At 44.4% G+C, this 18,768-nt stretch overlaps 2 protein-coding genes and 1 long non-coding RNA gene across 9 annotated transcripts in view; 2 read left to right on the top strand and 1 right to left on the bottom strand.

Moving 5' to 3' along the window:
• Positions 1–1,571: 1,571 nt before the first annotated feature.
• serpinh1b (serpin peptidase inhibitor, clade H (heat shock protein 47), member 1b) lies at positions 1,572–7,462 on the bottom strand. 2 transcript variants are annotated; one of them, XM_064302008.1, is made up of 6 exons: positions 7,317–7,451; positions 6,276–6,319; positions 4,495–5,120; positions 4,046–4,144; positions 3,370–3,602; positions 1,572–2,819 (listed from the first exon to the last, which is right to left on the bottom strand). In XM_064302008.1, exons 3-6 carry the CDS (start codon positions 5,084–5,086, stop codon positions 2,517–2,519), a joined length of 1,227 nt encoding a protein of 408 aa, XP_064158078.1. In that variant the 5' UTR covers positions 5,087–5,120; positions 6,276–6,319; positions 7,317–7,451; the 3' UTR covers positions 1,572–2,516. The 2 variants fall into 2 exon arrangements, with proteins under 2 accessions (XP_064158078.1, XP_064158076.1); XM_064302006.1 differs by lacking the exon at positions 6,276–6,319 and having other exon boundaries at positions 7,317–7,462.
• On the top strand, positions 3,600–5,896 carry LOC135235937 (uncharacterized). Its single transcript, XR_010324467.1, has 2 exons — positions 3,600–3,823; positions 4,012–5,896. It is a non-coding gene; the product is annotated as an uncharacterized LOC135235937 (long non-coding RNA).
• Positions 7,463–7,524: 62 nt separating the features above from the next.
• Positions 7,525–18,768, top strand: part of gdpd5b (glycerophosphodiester phosphodiesterase domain containing 5b) — an 80,051-nt gene continuing 68,807 nt past the window's right edge. For 3 of the 6 annotated variants that reach the window (XR_010324466.1, XR_010324465.1, XM_064302003.1), the window contains exon 1: positions 17,730–18,157. The gene's annotated coding sequence lies outside the window, so the exon portion shown is untranslated. Of the gene's footprint in view, positions 7,664–8,413; positions 8,517–17,729; positions 18,158–18,768 lie in introns of those variants that run through there. The other 3 variants (XM_064302002.1, XM_064302000.1, XM_064302001.1) reach the window with 2 other exon arrangements.

Raw genomic sequence — 18,768 nt, 5'->3', positions numbered from 1 at the left:
ATTTGAATGACCACATTCTCTTCAGACGGTAAGATGAAAAACACAGGGCGTACATGAAATACGTTAAGTTACACGAAATGATTTAGGAAACATTGGGTAGCATTAGCAATACAGCTTAATTTATGTGAGCTAAGATATCCAATATTGTTTTTTGTAACTTGGCTTCATTTCAGTATCAGTACTTTTAATGGCCTAGATTGAGCAAGTTTTTATTTATAACTTAGCATTTTTGTACGTTGAAAACGTGCTTTTATTTAGATTAGACATGCACTGGCTCTAGACAGCTGGATAATCATGTCGGTACGCTAAAAAAAAAACTATTATTGTGTAATCAAGTGAAAAAAACAAATGTGGCCTTGATGTTCACCACATTTTGTTTTATTAATATTTTCTTACAATATACTGTAGCAGTATGCAACACAGAAATCCCTATTTTCCCATCGGAAGGCGATTGCCGTTTGGCGTATATGGAACACCTGTTTAAGTTTTCTAATAGACCATGAATAGAAAAACGCCAAAAAAGTAATGGATTGCATGTATACCGGCCTGGAAACACACAAACCCCTTAAAGTTCATTTTCCACGAGCCCTTGCAACTGTTATAACAGTGCTGTCGCTCATTCTGGTGGGCGTTTGTGCGCCTTCCGGGAACAAAAGGTCTTGATATTTCCGAGCCCTCGGGTAGGACGCAGTGTTCAGGCAGCGGGTAAGTTACCAGTTACGCTTTGTTTTATCAACCGACGAAAGCAAGCAGCCACTTCACTGGGAAGAGAGTACTCAAATACATGTAGCCTTTCCCATTGTGTGAGTCGCCGGCCAGGGATTCTCCACTATAGTTTGTCGGAATTTAAAAATACATGCATCAGTAGGCCTACGTATTATTTCAAAAAAAAAAAAAAATAGCAGTTTATTGAATTGATAGCTGACTCTTACATGGCAAGGTGTAATCGCGCTCCGTGTTAAAGTCGCTGTTTTATGCTTCGCTTCTGTGTGCTGCTCACCGTATCATCCCTGCGCACCAACTGCGCCAGTCGTCCGCCCAGAACGCCGTGGCCCAATCCAGCTTTTAACAGTACTCTTCATCCTATAAATTTCCCACCGAAATCTTATCTGGACCAGTTTGGAGTGACTTAGGGCAGCTGAGAGCTCCACGTGGGCATTTGCTCCACAGAAGAAGTGTGTCTAATATGCTCATTCTAGCCCTGGATTTTCCGATCTGCACACAGGAAACGCTGGAAATGTATCGGTCTATGTGCCAGTGCCTGCCTTAAAGTAAAACTTTTTTTTTTTTTTTATCTCGCCAGAGCTAGCTACGTGGCGACGCATATCATACATGTCTTTTTACTGAAAGAATTTCGCGGCCGTGGATTGTAGATTATGATTTTGTTCAGTTGTCCTAAACTGTATTGTAAAAAATAAATAATATACATCATATTATGTATGTTTTCCTGTCAAGTAGTAGTGTGTTCGCAACTTACAATTTATGGTATAAAATACGATTAAATTAAAATATATCTTGGTAATTAAAATAGTTTGCTGTAGTGCTGGAAGAGAAAATGGCACGTGAGACAATTCATTGAAAAATTTTTATTGAAAAAAAAAACTGAAAAAAATGTAACAATGTTGCATTAAAGTTGATTCCAAAAGAGATTTTTTGCCAAAAAAAAAAGCACTTAGAAACATGACTTGACAGCATGGGAACGCGACGTGTAGTAGATTCAGTCGTACACTCGATACAGACGTAGCCTTCTGCGTGCAGTTAGTGCAGAACAGCCCGTTCAGTGCGGGGGTTTCGCCGTCAAAACCAAACGCGAAGGAGAAAGGAATGTGTTTAGTGTGGGGGAGGGGGAGGGGGTTGGGTGGCGGTCTGGTAGTGAATGGTAGCAGCATACATGCTTGCAAGACACCTGTGTACAAATCCTTTGACTTTAAACATTAAAGATATTTCTATAAAACCCACACACATTTCACACACTCGACACAACCGTGGATACTCGTTAAAAACCTAATAACCAAACCTATGCGTCACCCAGACCCCTGAAAGAAACGATGACCTCAGAATCAAGGCAAATACCTGAGAGATCATACTTAATATAAGCATGTTGTCAGTCATGTCATCTGCCATTCAATATTAAAAACAAGGCACTTGGTGGTCATTTTGGACTGCGTCCAACTAGTATTTGGCTTTTTTCCCCTTTGAAAATTCAGAAATCTTACGTGTGGTGTTTTAAGTTTCTGAACGAATCACATTTGAGACAATGACTCACTCCCTGCTGAAGATGAATGCGATTCTGGAGTTGCACTCCTGGAAACGTTAACCCAGCTATCCAGCCACCGTTTGTCTATTGGAATGTGCTTGTGCGTCACTCCAGTCACGCCCACATTAACGAAAGCCGACACAGCGAAATGCTCAGCGTTAAAATAACACTGATGTAGCCCAGCACATTTTTACCCTTGGTGTGGATTCCCATAAGTTTAGCCCTGAGCATTTGGCTGTGTCGCCGCAGCCGGCGTTGACTATAACTCGTCCCTCATCTTGTCGCCCTTGGGCCGCATGAGCCTGCCGATGAAGAGGATGGAGTTGGTCTTGTTGTCCTTCACCACGAAGATGAAGGGGTGGTCGGCGTAGAACAGCTTGGGGTTCTTCAGCTTGTCCGAGCCGAAGATGCTGGTGTCGAACGGGTTTCCCTCGGTGTCCCACTCCAGGGCCGAGGCGTGGAAGACGTTGGCCAGGTAAAGGTCCTTCTTACCCGAGATGTTTGACAGGTCGGCCTTGGCCTTGTCCACAGCCTCGGTCAGACCCAGCTCTGCGAGGTTTTTCTGAAAGAACCAACCAGGTTGTTTATTTCTGTGCCCAGTAAATCAACGATAGATTATCAGGATGTCCAATCCAGGCGATTGTAGAGGAGGGGCTTTACCATTAGTTTGCACATTCTAAGCTTGGCTCTCAGTTTGCAGGTACTCACTTGCAGATTGATCAACAAAAGTTCTGAACCTAACTCTCCAATGACAGGAATGTTTAAGTGAGTTAACAATAGGCTGTAGGTTCTAAAGTAGATTTTTCAACAGTTGATACTGCAAGGTGATCACCTGTAGGTTGTGAGTCCTGACCCTGACTCTCCTGCAACCTGGGGTCCTTTGATAGATTTACCTGATTCTGATTCCGCAGTTCTCCAGAACACACTCAGATCCTCTCCGGTACTCACTTACAGTTTATGATTTTTGCACCTGACTTACACTTTGCACACTATCCCCTCAGGTGCTCACCTGCAGGTAATGAGTTCTGAACCTGCCTGTTTTTTCTGTGGCTAGCAGCAGGTTGTAGGTTCTGAACCCGGCTCACGCGTGCGGGTTCCCCTCGGGTGCTCACCTGCAGGTTGTGGCTGACCTCCATGCTGACCTTCGGCAGAGACACGGCCACCGCCCGCTCCTCCGTTTTGCTCAGCCAGGTGTCCAGCTGTTTGGGGGTGAGCAGCTTCTCCAGGCGTTCCAGGGGCTCCACGTGGTAGGGCATGATCAGGATCATGCTGGACTTCTTGTGGGCCAGCGGCATGTTCAGCACGTACAGCTTGTTCTCAGTGTCCTCGTGGAAGTGGTACAGGCCTGGAGGAACAGAGGGAAAAAACAAGCCACTTTCATTCCCCCTCTGCTGTTTTCACAGGCCCAGTGTCTGCACTCCTGATAAGGCTCAGAAGTGTCTTTGCCTGTTCTTGGCGTGGGGAGCAAGTGGCACAAACATCAACCTCAAGCCGTCATCACTGAGGCATCTTCTACTTGCACCATTTTGACGATGACTAATTTTCATGGCGGCGTAAAGCAAAATGGTCTGTGTTACATACACTGGTGTAATACACTGAATCCCTTTTGTACTCAAATGAACACTATTAGAGTTTAATTAGCACTGACACTACACATTAGTTATGTTATATTATAAATATGTTTTATTGTGTTTGGGAGGAACCAGAGATTTTTGCATCCATTGTTTGAAATATTATTTTTTGCTGTTATTCAGTTGGCTTTTGGATGATGTCGTCAAGGACGCTCACCTGTACGGTGCATCATGGGAACTGAAATGGTGAAGGACCGGGTGACGAGGAAGGCACGGTTGTCCACCATCTTGTGGTGAAACCTCTCGTCCCAGTGAGCTGTGAGGATTGGAGTGCCGTGTTAACTTGGAGCTACAGCACGTTCTCAGACATCACAACGTGAAATGAAAGGGTTAAAGGCCTTTTCTGATCTGTGCAACACAATAACGTCCCCTGAAACAATTCTTGGTCTGGAATGGGACTGTCCTACAAGTAATTAGAAAGTTTTCAGAAGTACCTCAACATTATCTATCATGTGAACAGTCCAATGGGAGACCTTGAAAGGAACAGCTGCTCATAAAATCGAATGTTATGTGGTCAAACCTTTCCACAGCTATTTGGTGTGAGAAGACCCCTTTCCTTACCTGCCCCAGAGGTATACCCCAAGAAATTGTGGAGGGTCTACTCACGCTTGAAGAACATGGCGTTGACGATCATGGCGCCATCGGTCTTGTCCACGTCCTTGGTGACCTCGGGCAGCTTTCCGTCGGTGGACTTGGCCGCCCACTCGTTGATGGACTTGAGGGCGCTGCGCTTGTCGCGGAAGTTGATCTTGGAGTGCTCGTAGTTGTAGTGCTTCTTGCTGCTCTTCACGAAGTCGTCGGCGAAGTTGACGGAGCTGGGCCCGTACAGGCGGCCGCTGATCTTCCAGGTGACGTTGCGGGCGGTGGAATTGCTGACCTCGGTCAGGAGCTCGGCCAGGCCGGCGTGCAGGTGCTCGTCCTTGACCGCGCCGGCGGCGAGCACCGTCTTCACCTGCGAGGCCGTGGAGGCCTTCCCGCCCAGAGCCACCAGGCCCAGGGAGGAGGCCACCACCACGGGGGAGATGGCGATGTTCTCCAGGTCCTTCTCCTTGGCCACGTTGTGGTAGAGGTTGAACGCCAGGTTGGCGCTGTTGTCCGCCAGGGCGGTGGCGTGGCTGCTCAGCTTCCCTTCCTCCCCGGCCGCCAGTCCCGCCAAGATCGCCAGTAGGCACAGAGCCGCCATGTTCGTCGCCCGCATGCTTTCGAGAGTGGACTCAAACCAAGATGGAGCTCTGGAAGCGTGATGGACAGACACAGAAAAAAAAGAGAGGGAGAAGTGTCTTAATCTGTCCTTCCTGCTGTGAAATTTTGCACAGTGTTAATTTTGAAATGATTATTACTTTTGGTAAGGGTATTCTTTTTTTTAAAAAATGCCTAAATCCTTAATTTTACACTTCAAAACAAAGCTTTTGAGGTGTTTCCTACTCCAGTGCTGAGAGAGTTCAGACAGAAAGCTTTTGTAGCATTTCCACCTGAAAGCTCAGAGCTTAGTCGCTTCCTGCTCTCTATATTTAGCAGATTGAACTGAAGAGACTGGAGGATAAGTGTAATTACAGGCTGCGTGTCCGTGCTGAGCTCTGGAGCCACAGTTTCCGAGCCAGTGGTGAGCAGATGTTTTGTATAACGGCCACGTCAGCTGCTGGAGGGCACACAACCCATGCAGAGGCCAAACGGCTTAAGCAAAAATAAACGACTATTTAAAAATGTTTCTGCTTAAGAGAGGATATATTTCCCCAGCACTCGTAATCAGAGCCACACTCAGCTCAGAAACGTCTGAGAAAGTTAGTAGTTTTTTATAAAGACTTTATGCGACTCACCAGGATTAGCACATGAAACAATCAATAAAACACGTTATAAGCAAAGCAAAATCCATTTACAAAGCATATTTCGTGAACAGGGCTGTTACTTTCCTTGTTTTTCGTGTGATGTATTTTAAAACGGTATGAATGGATTGTTTAAATGCAAACCCCCAGGTGTGGTTATACACAGACTGCTATTGTTTAAACAACCTAAAACAGTGTTGTTTCTTCTGTTCCGTTAGATATGAGGGTCGAATTCTTATTAACGTGTACATGTCCCGGAGGTGTCAACGTCGCCCCCTGGAGGCGGCCCCGAGACATGTAGCTGCATGGTACGCACGTATGCACAGCTCACAGCCTAAACAAAGATACGGTTGACTATCACACAGCCCCGAGGCACGAGTCCTCCAGACGTGGCCGATGGTATCAGTGTACTTCAGAATAACACCTTGCAAAGTGTGCCTCTTTGCTCTCTCAGTTTCCAAACAATAAAACCCCCAAAAAAACATTAAAAGGCAGCTACGGCTAATTATCGAAGTGCCTTTTTTTTTTGTTTATTTATAGTATTTTTTTATCATCATGGGATACCTTTTAAGGTTTTCATAGTGCTGTGAAGTTTTGCGATTTTCATTCTGAAAGACAAGAGGTGCATAGAGTAATCTCCACAGAGTAAGTTGCAAAATATTTTACTGTCAAAGAGCTGGCTAAGAAATGAACGGGTAACAATGGCTTCCTGTGTCGCCCCATGAATTCTCTCTTCATGCCACTGAAGCCATATTTAGACAAAGTTAATAATGTTCAGAAGTACCAGGTCTAGGATACATGCACATACGCAAGGGGGATGCACAAGCAGTTCTGATTGGCCAGAAGTGAATCTGAGCGAATCTTTTGTCCAATAAGCACTGCCACAGTGGCTCAGGGTCGGAATTCCAGAGAGAAAGAGAGAGAGGGAGCTCTGATTTCAGAAACCACCTCCTGCCACTCCCTGAACTGAAAATTAGACATACAGCACTGTGTGTGCAGTCTTTTCTATTTTCAGGTCAAATACTTTGAAAGTATTATAGAAAGTTTAGTCCATACGTTCAGAAAAATGCATTTGCTTAGAGGTGTTAAGAGATTAAGGAAAAGGCATTACAATTCTTGATTCTGATACAACACAGTTCTTGAATTGAACGAGGGCAGTGTTTCAGTGCAAGTAAAAGACAGTTAGGTGCTGTTGCCAGGCAAAACCGTTACATGTGGCAAAGCAGTTAAGATAAGGAGAGCAAACAAGTACCAGCGATTTGAGTCACTTCTCTGACCTCAGAATATCATGCAGCGCAGCGAAAGTGACAAGAATAAACAGACAGTAGCAAAAATGAACCAGGACAAGGCAACACACTCAGTATTATGCATTTGGAATAGCTTGGACTGCTTCTGCAGCCAGAAAAATAGTGTGCACCTTTTAGACTGCACAAAGATATGCAGCTTTGTGTTCACTGGCAAATTCTCAATAGCTATACTTAGATCTTGATGCAGTCACCACAACCTGTCCATTTGGAGGTATTATAAAACTGAGAACTGACCCACACTGCATTGCTGTATACACACAGTCTTCCCCTCTCCCCTCATTGCTGTGGTTGCTCTTACCTCACAGGCTTGGAGCTTTCAGATGCTTCCGCAGCTTATGTCTTGTCGATTCACAGTGCGGCGGAACCTTTCTCCTGGACTATATACCGGTCAAAAGAAACTTCTAGAAGTTGGGTAGAGCATATTAAAATGAGGGAGACCGGGACTGAGGCTGACCCCTCCCACCCGAGGATCGCACTGACGGGCCTCCCGCGGGACTCCGAGGTTCTCCTCAGGGTCCCAAAGCCTGCGTGAAGCCATCCCACAGCGTCACGCGCGCTTCTGAAACCCGACCGGGCCGGTCCGGACCTCACTTTCACTGCGACCTGTGAGTGACACTACCTGTGAAATTCTACTGTGTGCTGGAGGTGAGTTTTGGTGCACATTCAGCCAGAGGCCGGGGGAGATGCTGCAGGGATGTGAGAGTGTGCCCAGTGTGACAGTGTAAGGGCTGCACCGAGGAGTGGAGATGACCCTGCCCAAGTGTTGATTTAAAACAAAATGCTACTCTGGGATTGAAAGTTAAGTATTCGTGTTAAAGAAACTATTTTGCACTATTGTAGCATAGGATTCCTTCCAGAAAGTTCTGTTAGGCTTTTCCCTCTCTGCCCCCTCCCATATCTCCCAATCCCCCATCCCCCACCCCACTGTGCCACGTCTCCACCGTGGAGGAGAGAGGCAGGCTGGCTGATCCCAGGTCAGTCTGGGAGAGTAAGCGTTCTGGTTTCACTGGCTGATCCCAGGTCAGTCTGGGAGAGTAAGCGTTCTGGTTTCAGAGCCGAACGAGGACACATCGTCAGGACGTTTTTTCTCTCCCACTGATTTTATCAGCTCCAGACTTTTCGTATCTGATCAGCCACAGCATAAAATCACTTTATGGCGTCTCTGATAAGCAGGAGAAGCAATGCACCTTACGGAGAATCTCAGCCCTGATGTGGTATGCTTGCGGATGAGTTCTCTGCTATGGTACTTCCTGTGCTGTTATCCCACGTCTCTGTAAGATTTAAAAGCACACAGGCAGGGCAGACGACCTGCTCTCATAATAGTACAATGATAATGCATCACGTATTTGGCCACGGATGAAGCTTTTCTAACGTTAACTCTCTTCGGTTTTCCAGTTAGGCCATCCTATGGACTCTGTCTAGAAGGGGCAGTGCCCCACAGCAGAATTTTACACAAGACAGATGTCCCGGACTCCACAGTGGCCATTTTGAGATACAGGTAGGCTTAAATGAAGGATAAAGATTGTGGAATGTAATTTGTACTAAACAAACGAAATTATGGATTTCCAGGTTTTGCAGCTTGCCAGTTTCATAATGCATGAAACAGTAATTTATTTTAAAAAATATGAATAATTACAATATCAGTGGGAAAAAGTTATGTCACCTGGCATACAAAGAGTAAATGAAGAAAACTGAAGAAAATTTAAAATCACTGATGTAAGGGATCCACACGTGAGTGGTCACACACACACTCACGCACACACACACAAACCACACACACACTCACGCACACATATACAAATATAGGACTTTTTAAACAAGGCCAGGAAGTTCCCAACATTACGCCCACACACAGGAAGTGTCAAGGCCCTCTGTGAGCACGCTCCACTGCCCTTGCCTTATCCAGGCTGACCCAGAAATACTCTGGTCCTGTCCACTGTGTTTCATTTCCACTGAGATGGAGCGGGGCGAAATGGTGTGGAAGGAATGTAAAACGTGCTCAGACATTGTTCCGCACTTTCAGCACGATTTGATCTGTGTGTGTGTGTGTGTGTGTGTGTCTGCTGCCCCATCTCTGTCTGTCTCTCTTTGCCCTCACACGATAGTTGGCTTGTCCCTGTAAGGCATCTACAGACACGAGTATTTAAGGTCTTATGCAAATCCAACCCCCCCTCCCGCCCCACCACTTACCCTTCACCCCCCCAAACCCACAGGTCATATTATTAGTCTCTCTGTGGTAAAGGCTGAGATTGCTCATACGCATTAACCCCGCGGTAAAGGGGGCGGGCACGTGGAGATAAGCTCCGCCCAGGAGACGTGCGCCAGGTCAGCACAATCAGGCCCTGAGGCGTCCAGCTCCCTCTCACAGCCGGGCAAAAACAAGGGATTTTTCAGAAGAGACTTGAAACTTTTGAGCAGTGAGGTAACTGTCTAGAACAGAAAACTGTTCTTTTTTTAAGAATGGACTTAAGCTGTGAGATTTCTACGCAGAAGAGAAAGGCGTTTTTAAGGACTTTGAAACACTTGAGCTGTAAGATCACCGTGCCATCTTCACTGCACTCTCTCGTTCTTCCCTGTCTCGGCCTAAATGTGCTTTATTTTGTGAAAGGCTGGCCTTTAAAATGAAAGGGGATAATTAACAAGACTGAAGGGGAGCTGTTAGTTGAAAGCACACCCACCCAGGACCCACTATCATCATTTTCCCTTCAACTCTTGTCTGAAAGTTAAAGCAAGTGTACACTGTGTAGTCAAATACGGGTTCTCAGATTACTTTATTGCCAACGTATGAAAGCTTAGTAGTTTATTTGATCCTCCTCTGTTGTTTAGTGATTTTTTTTTTCCACATGTGGCGATGGGGGGGTCTGATAGCAAGTGAAAACAATGCTTATCCGTTTTTGGAGCGCACAGGAGAACTGTCGACTGTGTCAGATTTCATGAATTTTCTTGTGAATGGTGTTTTGTGGAAGACGGGCGCCTGGGTTGCCCGGGAACGCAGCCTGATTGACGGGTGCGAGGAGGCGCCCGGCCTCAGCCCACGTTTTGGGCAACCGTCGACCCTTTTAGACCGGGCGGGCGACCATGGACTCTAAAAATACACACGTGAAAGGTGGGGAATAGGTCAAAAATTGTTAGCCATAATCATACTGTGCTGCAGTGCCACAATATGGCAGCATTTGGACGTGGCAGATGGCCGTAAGATCTTTGCCAAACTGAACCCGCAGTGGCTGCTGGGGGTCTGTGATTGAGCACAGACGGACAGATCAAAGGAATGTTGACTTTTTTTCTCCCACTTTGAAGTTGCCCAATTGTTTGATGTTCCCCCAAGCTCTCCTAGGGGGTATTTTTCAGGCTTGATCCACCCCGCCACCACCACCACCGCTCCAAGGTTTGGTTCAGAATTTCACCATAAATAACCCTTCAGATACCAATAGAATTCTTGCAACTCGATTCAAAACGAGCCATTTATTTTCCGCAATATTGAGAACACAATTCTTTTTCTTCTCTAATGTGATTGTTACAATTTGTTTGGTGATAGATCTCTGAGAATTTTCAGGAATCTGCAGGTATGCTTTTAACAACATTTTTCTGCATCTGCAAGAGTCAAATTAAAGTATTTCAAAGGAATATATGAAATATGTGGTCTGATGTGTATATGAATGTGTACACGTGTTACAGTTTGTGTCTGCATATGTCTATGTAAAAGGCAGAAATTATTAAGTATTGCAGTATGTGGGGTGGGGGTAGGGGAGGGGCGGGTTGCGTGTGCACGCGCGGAAACTGCTGGATATGTTCTCCAAACAGAAGCCACCACGTCGAGTCTTTCATCAGATCGTTTCTGAATAAAAGACGTAAAATACCTTTGCCTTTTTTATCAAAGGATGGGGGGCTTCTTCGATATCTACTCTTTGCTTGTTATATAGTATTCCTAGAGAGGGGGAGGTGGGGTGAAGAGACAGATTGGTATTCAGTCCAGAGGAGGTTTGGAATCCAGCCTACAGTCCGTATGATGTAAGACTTCAGCCATCTTACAGTCGCTGATGTAAGTTTTAGCCATGTTGCAGGAGCTAAGGATTCAGGGGGGAAAGGCAAACTTAAAAAAAAAAAATCGCCACTCCGAAAGATTGCTCTATACATGATCTGTACTTTAGCACCCTCAACATTTCAAAGATGGCTAAAAAAAAACTTTAAAAGCTGAAAAACTTATAGAATCGGGTCACCAAATAAATATTCAGATTATTCCACTGAAAATAAGACGATTCTGCCTCTGAAACATTTATTTTCATGAGCTGTAGAGGCTCCCCATTTCCCCAATGACCCATTAAACATTAGGTCATTTCTAATAAATACATGACCCTTTTAATTACCCCTTAATTCGTTTTGTGCGTCGTAATGTTCACTGCTGGTGGTCGGAGTGCAAATTAGTTTTTAGTTTTAATTAGAGAGATTATAGAATTTGAACTAATCTTTGCAAGTAGGACAAAGACGATGGTTCCATTTCAAGGACTATTTTCCATTAACTTTCAGAAATAGCCCATGAGCACCGTTTTCCTTTTCTAAAACTTTTAGACGGATTTGAATTGGTGATCGCTGAGCTCGCAAAACCGCGTTCTTAAATAAAAATTTAATCGCGAATCAAATGGCTTGTTGATAGACTCCTGGCCTATAATTCTACATAGAACTCATTTACCAAACACATTTCTGTATTTTGCCCTATTATACTGCAACTATGATTTGTCTGGGTTCCATATGGGCCGGCCATTGCGCTATAATGATGGCGTGGCCAAGATAATATTACACACATTCTCAAAAAGAATCTGGGGAGTTTTTTCTTTTTTTTAAAAAAGTTTGTACAGAACAACCATTGTGCTTTAATTGCGATTTGTCTCAAGCCATGCTCGTTTTAATTGAGGTCAGCTCGACAAATTTAGAGAACGAATTTTCATTACAGATAAGCACTCTGGTAATCGCTAAAAGGGGTCTCAAAATATCTTTCTTAAATGTTCTTTGGATCCCTCTTGAGTTGTTCCTGTTTAAACATTTAACTCTTTAGCTTGGTTGCATATGCCTAGATGTTTCACAGACGCTATTATCAATTCCTACAAGTACATTTTCATGAAGAAAATTAAATAGCCTACTCAAAAAAGAACTTGATGACATTTACGTGTTGGAGTTACACAACATGTTTCTGATAACGAGAATGGCCACGTACATAATCCATACTGAATTCATTTTTAAATGACGCATTTACCAAAAGCATTTCCAGATAACACCGCTAGATGGCCGACGCGGCAAAGAAATGTTGACCATATTAACGCTCATGTTCCTAATAATGGAAGATAAAATGTGAGTATTTAATCCTTAGTCTCTGCAATTTCTACCGTTCCCTCACAACACACTGTAAAGAAAAAAAATCTGAACCATCCGAACCTATATAGGCCTACATGAAAAATGGCAACTCCAGCTGGATGTGTTGTTCCAGTTATGCCTGAAATAAATTGTCTGTAGGTTTGTCTAACACCCAGATTCATTACAATTGTTGTTGGGACCTGTTCCATTTGACCCCAATGATCCCACCTGTATTGACAAAGGGAAGTCCTAGAGATCCAGCACATTACACAGTAAAATGTTCAGTGATAAACCAACTCCTACAGAGTGCATAGCAATGGTCCCTATTGGACACGTATACTCTGTTAGAGTTTAATTAACACTGGAATTAACACTGAATTAGCACTGCGTAACCTATGTGACAGCATGTCACCCAGTAGGCTGACTCAAGTTCAGGCATGGGACTTTATTCTTCATGGCGTGCGTAGCTATTTCTGACGAAACGTGGCTTAAGAGGGTAAATACTCCCTCTAATACATAAAAGGCACCTAATTTAGAAAATCAAATTGAGAAAAATGAGCAGCATGTTAAAATACTGGGGTTGCAGTTGTGGTTGCAGTGAAAACCAGCGCACGCACAGTGGCACCCCAGGACCCCGTCTGAGAACTACTGCCCTGTCACACCCCTGCAGACTCCGGGGTTCCACAGTCCTCTGTTACCCCCCCACCCACCCACCCCGCTGTCTGACATTTTTAACAGAGAAGTTCAGAATGGATAAACCAGCTGGAGCCGGTGACTCACTCCGGCAGTGGGTGAACAGGGGGTCCAGTCACCCCCAATCCCAGTTAAATGTCAGGGAGGGATTAGGCCTTGTCAGAGCTGGCTGTCTCCCCCTCCGTAATTAGGCCCGGGATGGTAGCGTTTGAAATGCAGATGAACCCGTTCGAATGCATGATTTCATGCGATTAACCGTTTAATTAAATTTTTGTCCATTCTCATTCGTGTCTGGCTGATATTTTTTTGTTCCTCGCCTCATCCGAACGCACAGACAACAGCTGTTCCCAATTAGTGGGCCGGTGTATTCTGAGCATGCCCTAAAATAACGTTCATGCTCTTTGATGGGAATGCATTAATATCCGTACTGCCAGACAAGATCGCAGCGTTATGTTATCTTTGTGAAGCGTCGGGTTTGATTTAAGATTTTTCTTCAGTCAGATTAAATTGTTGTCACAGGTTTAAAAATATCAGCTTTTATGTCGAAAAAATATATAAGTGCATTCATCTTAAAACAAATGTGTTTTACCATTGATATAATTGGTAGCCACAGTGTGTACAGATTCTCACTGTTACTCAACACTTAATTGGTTAAAGCAGTTGGATTTTTGCTGATTTTATCTGGATCGGTCGCTGATTTTAAGGGTGTATTCACATATTGTTATTTTAAAATGAACCAAACTCAGTTCTTTTGAAGTGAACCAACTAACTGCAAATTAATTATTTTTTTGTGTTCACACTGTAAGTGGACTGAAAGAGGACTCAGTTCTATTTCTGTTCCGCTTGAGCACTGATGAAATCTCAGACCACTTGTTGTTCACACAACCTGCTCCTATAGAACTCAGACCCCACTGCTGTAGCATTGCATTATGGGCAGGGGTTGACGTAAGTGATACGCAAGTACACATTAACGGCAAAAAGGTTTAAATGCATAGCAGTTGTATGTCCTCACGGCATTGTGTTCCTGAAAATAGTCAGGCACTTGCACCATTATGGCACAAAATTGCTGTGCATTTGAATGTTTTTGCCGTTAATGCGTACTTCTGTACCACTTACGTCAGCGCCTGATTACGGGTAATTTTCTTCAAGATGGCCCCTGCAGATGTGTTTATCGTTTGGTCGTGCTACATTCTGAGGAAGCTGATGCAAGAAGAGCGCAGGTTACTTCTGACCACACAATCCCCCCGAACACCACCAGCAGCCGTTCTGCTGCACTGCAGTCACTGCAGCCGTGTAGAATGTCTGTACGGCAAGTCTAGAGGCAGGGCACGGCAAAGCGGACTGGGGCCGCTTTGTGTTCACAATGTACAAACTAACTGGACCTCCGAAAGAACCACAAACCAACCGTGTTGAGACCACCATACAAAATGCACACAAAAAAACGATGAGTCATCGATCCACTTGAGGGGCTGAAAACACTCTAAGTAAAAAAAAAACAGATCCACCCTATGAGTCTCCAAGGGCAAGGGTGAATACCAATAAAGCAAAGTAGAGTTGCTTCGACCAACCACTGAAGTGAGCCTAGGCTAGATACCTACCAAACGCGTGCTTCTCCATTCACCTGACTTTGTCCCCAAATTCAGCTTCAGGTAAAGGTAGGAGAGAAAGACGGGATTGTTTAAGAGCTATTTAACCAATCGCATGCGCGGGGCTGTCAGCGCATGCCAGCGTGTGCTCAGACATTCCGTATTAGTGAACCAGATAAATTTAGCATCAGATGAACACGGCACACGGATTGCCCAGACACAAGGCAAGTCTAATCTGAGTCTCTTGTAGATAGAGAGGAGGGATTTTAAGCGGTTGTTGGCTGTACTATACAGTGTTTCATTTTACAATCATGAGATAGGTATTCAGTCCCAGGCTTGTGCAACTTTGTCCAGGGTTATCACGCATTTCTCAGGCGCACGTCCATCCCTTTGGTTAACTTGGCTTGATCGCTTGATTGTAACTGCCACTTAATAATCTCGATTGAAAATGCAACTTAATCCTCAGGCTGCATTGCTGAGGATTAATTGCTACATTATTAAGGATATGATTGCAAAAGCACTTTGTACTTAAATGTTTATTCTCTGTTTCGTACCCTCATTAATAATTTGTGACTCGTGTGACTGATTGCGGACTTGCACATTCAAAATATTCAAAGCTGCAGGGTGGCGCATTCGGTTAATGCACCAGGCTGTGGCGCGTGGAGGAACCTCACGGTCGCAGACCGCGCCGGTACCGACTGGCCAGCGGCTCCACGGGGTGAAGCGCCTTCGGCGATGGCGTAGCCGAGGGTATGGGATGGGACCCGTAAAGTGGTTCACAAACGCAAGCCTGAATTATTGAGGGAATTTGCTCTTTCTAAAAATAGACCATTTATTGCGTGCTTGTTTTAGAGGCATGCAGGAGGACAGCAGGACACTTGGTGAGCTCGAATGCAGCCGTGTAGTTTATTGCATTTTCCAACAGCGTCGAGACGAGAGGACAGTGCCAGAGGAGCCGTTTAGACTTTAGGGGAGTTCAGTACCTGGCCCAACCTCACCAAGCCACGGTATAGAATGTGTATATTCCCATTTTAAGGCCTACATTTGTATTTTACTAACACAACTGCTGAACCCTTACTTACGAGTACAAAGCAGTGAACCGCCTTCCCATTAATTTAATCAAATATTTTAGTTTAAGTAGTTCCATATACCTCAATTAAGCTAGCATGAAACTGTGGCCTTACAGTAGCGTCACTGAGTGAAATTTTGTGGATACCCCCTGCCCCGAAAATATGAAAATAAACATGATTTAAGACTACAGAAGGGAGGAGGTGTGGAAATTCTCGTGAGTTACCAGTGTGCAACAAAGGTCAGAACCCTTCTAGATTTCCCTGCTGAAAATTCCAGCTAAGACCATCCGGGATTCTAAGCTCTTTTAAGATGGTTAAAGCTGTGTTTTCGACACTACTAGCAGGTCATAGCTGGTCTGTGGCTGGTCAAAGCTGGTCTCTAACTGGACAAAGCTGATCAAAGTTGGTTAAGCTGGTACAGTAAGCTGGTGGTCAAACTGGTGGACTAGCTGATTATATAGTCTGGTGAGCTGGTGAACAGCTGGTCTGCCAAATGAAAGTGTTGAAAACACAGCTTAAACCAGCTTGGCCAGCTCAGGCTGGTTTAAACTGGCATTTTCAGCACGGATGAGCCAATGTCAATCAGAGAAATCCTTGACAAATTGGGTAGTAGTAATTAACATTCTCAGAATTCATAACATGAATATTCATTCCCGTACAGCTCTCCGGAGGTGTGTTTGATTGCACTTGCAATGCTAATTTACAAAAACTGTTGCCCAAGCAATTTCCAAATAACAAATATGATTTATTCAATAACAAGTGGATTTTGGAATACATTCATATGGAACACTGTAAAGCACCCTAGAAGAGCATTCCATTTTATGCAAGCATTCACTTTTTCTAGGTTATCAGAGCAGTGAGTGTTCATAATCATAATCTGGACAACAAGGTCGATTGCCTGTTCTTGTGAACAGTGAATTGTACCCTTCCAGAAGAAAGTGTTCCAAAAGGCTCCTCTGCGTCTCCATAGAGGAACCCCGTCTATTTAAAGAGTTCTTTTTCAGGTGAAATGGTTCAGTCTGGGAGCTTTCACATTTTTCACACCTAACATTGAGGGTCCCATAAAGAACTAAAAAGGGTTCCGCTATGGCAGTGGTTCTCAGACTCGGTCCTGGGGGCACCTGTGTATGCTGGTTTGTGTTCTAACCACAACTGCAATCCCAGAATTTTAACAAACTGGTAATTTTTCTTGATTAGGTGCTTTCATGTTTTAGAGCAGGGGTCCCCAATCTTCAATAACACATGATTCTACTACTCAAGGGCTTTAGCAAGAGTGGTTTATTAGTAGAATCAGGTGTGTCACTGCTTGGTTGAAACAAAAGTCGACACCCACACTGGCCCTTTCTGGAATCAAATTGGGGACCCCTGCTCTAAAACATGAAAGCACCTAATCAAGCAAAATTAACAGCTTGTTAAAATTCTGGCATTGCAATTGTCGTTGGAATGAAACCCAGCAAGCACAGTGGTCCCCCAGGACCGAGTTTGAGAACCACTGCCCTACGGAGACAAGTTAAAGATAATGAAGCAACGCTATCTTCCTGAAATAACCTACGGCTTAAAGGCAAAAGCAAGACCTACCACATTGCATAAACAATTATTTGAAACCACTAGTCGGTATTGCAGAAAATGCATGGGGTTTTAAATAAACAGCCTACTATATTAAAGATCCTGAACCAGTAATAAAAAATATCGACACTTTCAAACGCTATCAGATGTTAAACTCTTCAAAAAATGCCTTGTCGACCGAGTAGGATATTTCGGAATGATAATGTAATAATATATCACCATTACACGCGGTGGTTTGTGTTAATTCTCACTATTCCCGGTGCTAAAGTGCACCATTGTTTACAATATAAGTCGGTGTCATGTTACCGGTTTAGAAACGCCACAGAGGGATGCGGAGATGGCGTGTATTATGCACAAACACTAATCGAGTCGCACTTTTAACGCGTGCCTGGTGGTGTGAGCTGGTGATGGCAATTTCGCTTTAAATACCCGCTACTAGAAGGGAATAGCGGTAACGACTCCGCCCACTGAATCTTCCCGGCGGGGTTACTCGCCCGTGCTGTCACAAAGCGCACTACAACCTATGCGAAGGCACAGGACCAGGAAGATGAGCTGGAAGCAAAAAAGGGTGAACCCCAGAATTTAGTCACCACTTTGGATACAAACAGAAAAAAAACTACTTAGATTGAGAGAGTTTCTTCCCTGGCAACGATCTGAATTGCGCGTTCGCACCTGTCCATTTATTTATTTTAAAACCCTTTGTCCTCGTTATTATTTGACTAGCAGAAGGTATCCACCTTGGTACTTTTGACAGAGCGCAAAACCTGCTGTGCTGACGCGTGCGAAAGCTATTTTAACCCCGGCGCAAAACCAACAGAACCGGACCGCTCTCGACTGCATCCCTCTCAAGAGCCGAAGAACTTAAATAATTGGCGAGGGTAAGTGTGTAATGCGCGCACGTTAAAGGGTCAACCTGGCTTCATCAAAGTCCAGCAAACACACCATTTCAGCGTCTTCAACACAATTGGACTATTTTCCAGTGCACTTTACTCAGTTGTACATGACCTTCATTTGCGATGTCAAATAGATTTACGGGAACTGCTACCTGTACTTGTCTGTGGGGGTACTCGCCCCGTCGCAGCTTTTACTGGACCATATTGTTTGTCGGCTGTTTGCCACACACTAGCAACATAAATAGCGAATATTTAACAGATGCTCGTGGTTAATTGGTATTCTTGAATTACAGTTAAACAAAAAAAAAAAAAAACATTGCATATTTAATCCCGGTGAGTGTGAATACCTGACGGACCCAGCGACTTTTTTTTATTTGCCTCGTGCTATATTAATGTATTTCATTATCCTCTGCCCCACCTACGTAAGGGGGAGGGGTGTGGTTATTTATGGACACGTGCTGGTCACATCGTAGATCATTTGAACATTTTATTGAGTTCTTCCGTTCTGTGGTATAGGCTGAAAGGAGTTAAGTGTATAAACTGTTACCTTCTAAAGACGCCGGCCAAGCAATGCTTTTTTTTAATCGATCAGCTGG

Source organism: Anguilla rostrata, chromosome 12 (assembly GCF_018555375.3).
Source record: "Anguilla rostrata isolate EN2019 chromosome 12, ASM1855537v3, whole genome shotgun sequence".
Classification (NCBI taxonomy): domain Eukaryota; kingdom Metazoa; phylum Chordata; class Actinopteri; order Anguilliformes; family Anguillidae; genus Anguilla; species Anguilla rostrata.
Note: the sequence above shows the minus strand (reverse complement) of the source record. Positions and strands in the feature narration are given on the sequence as shown.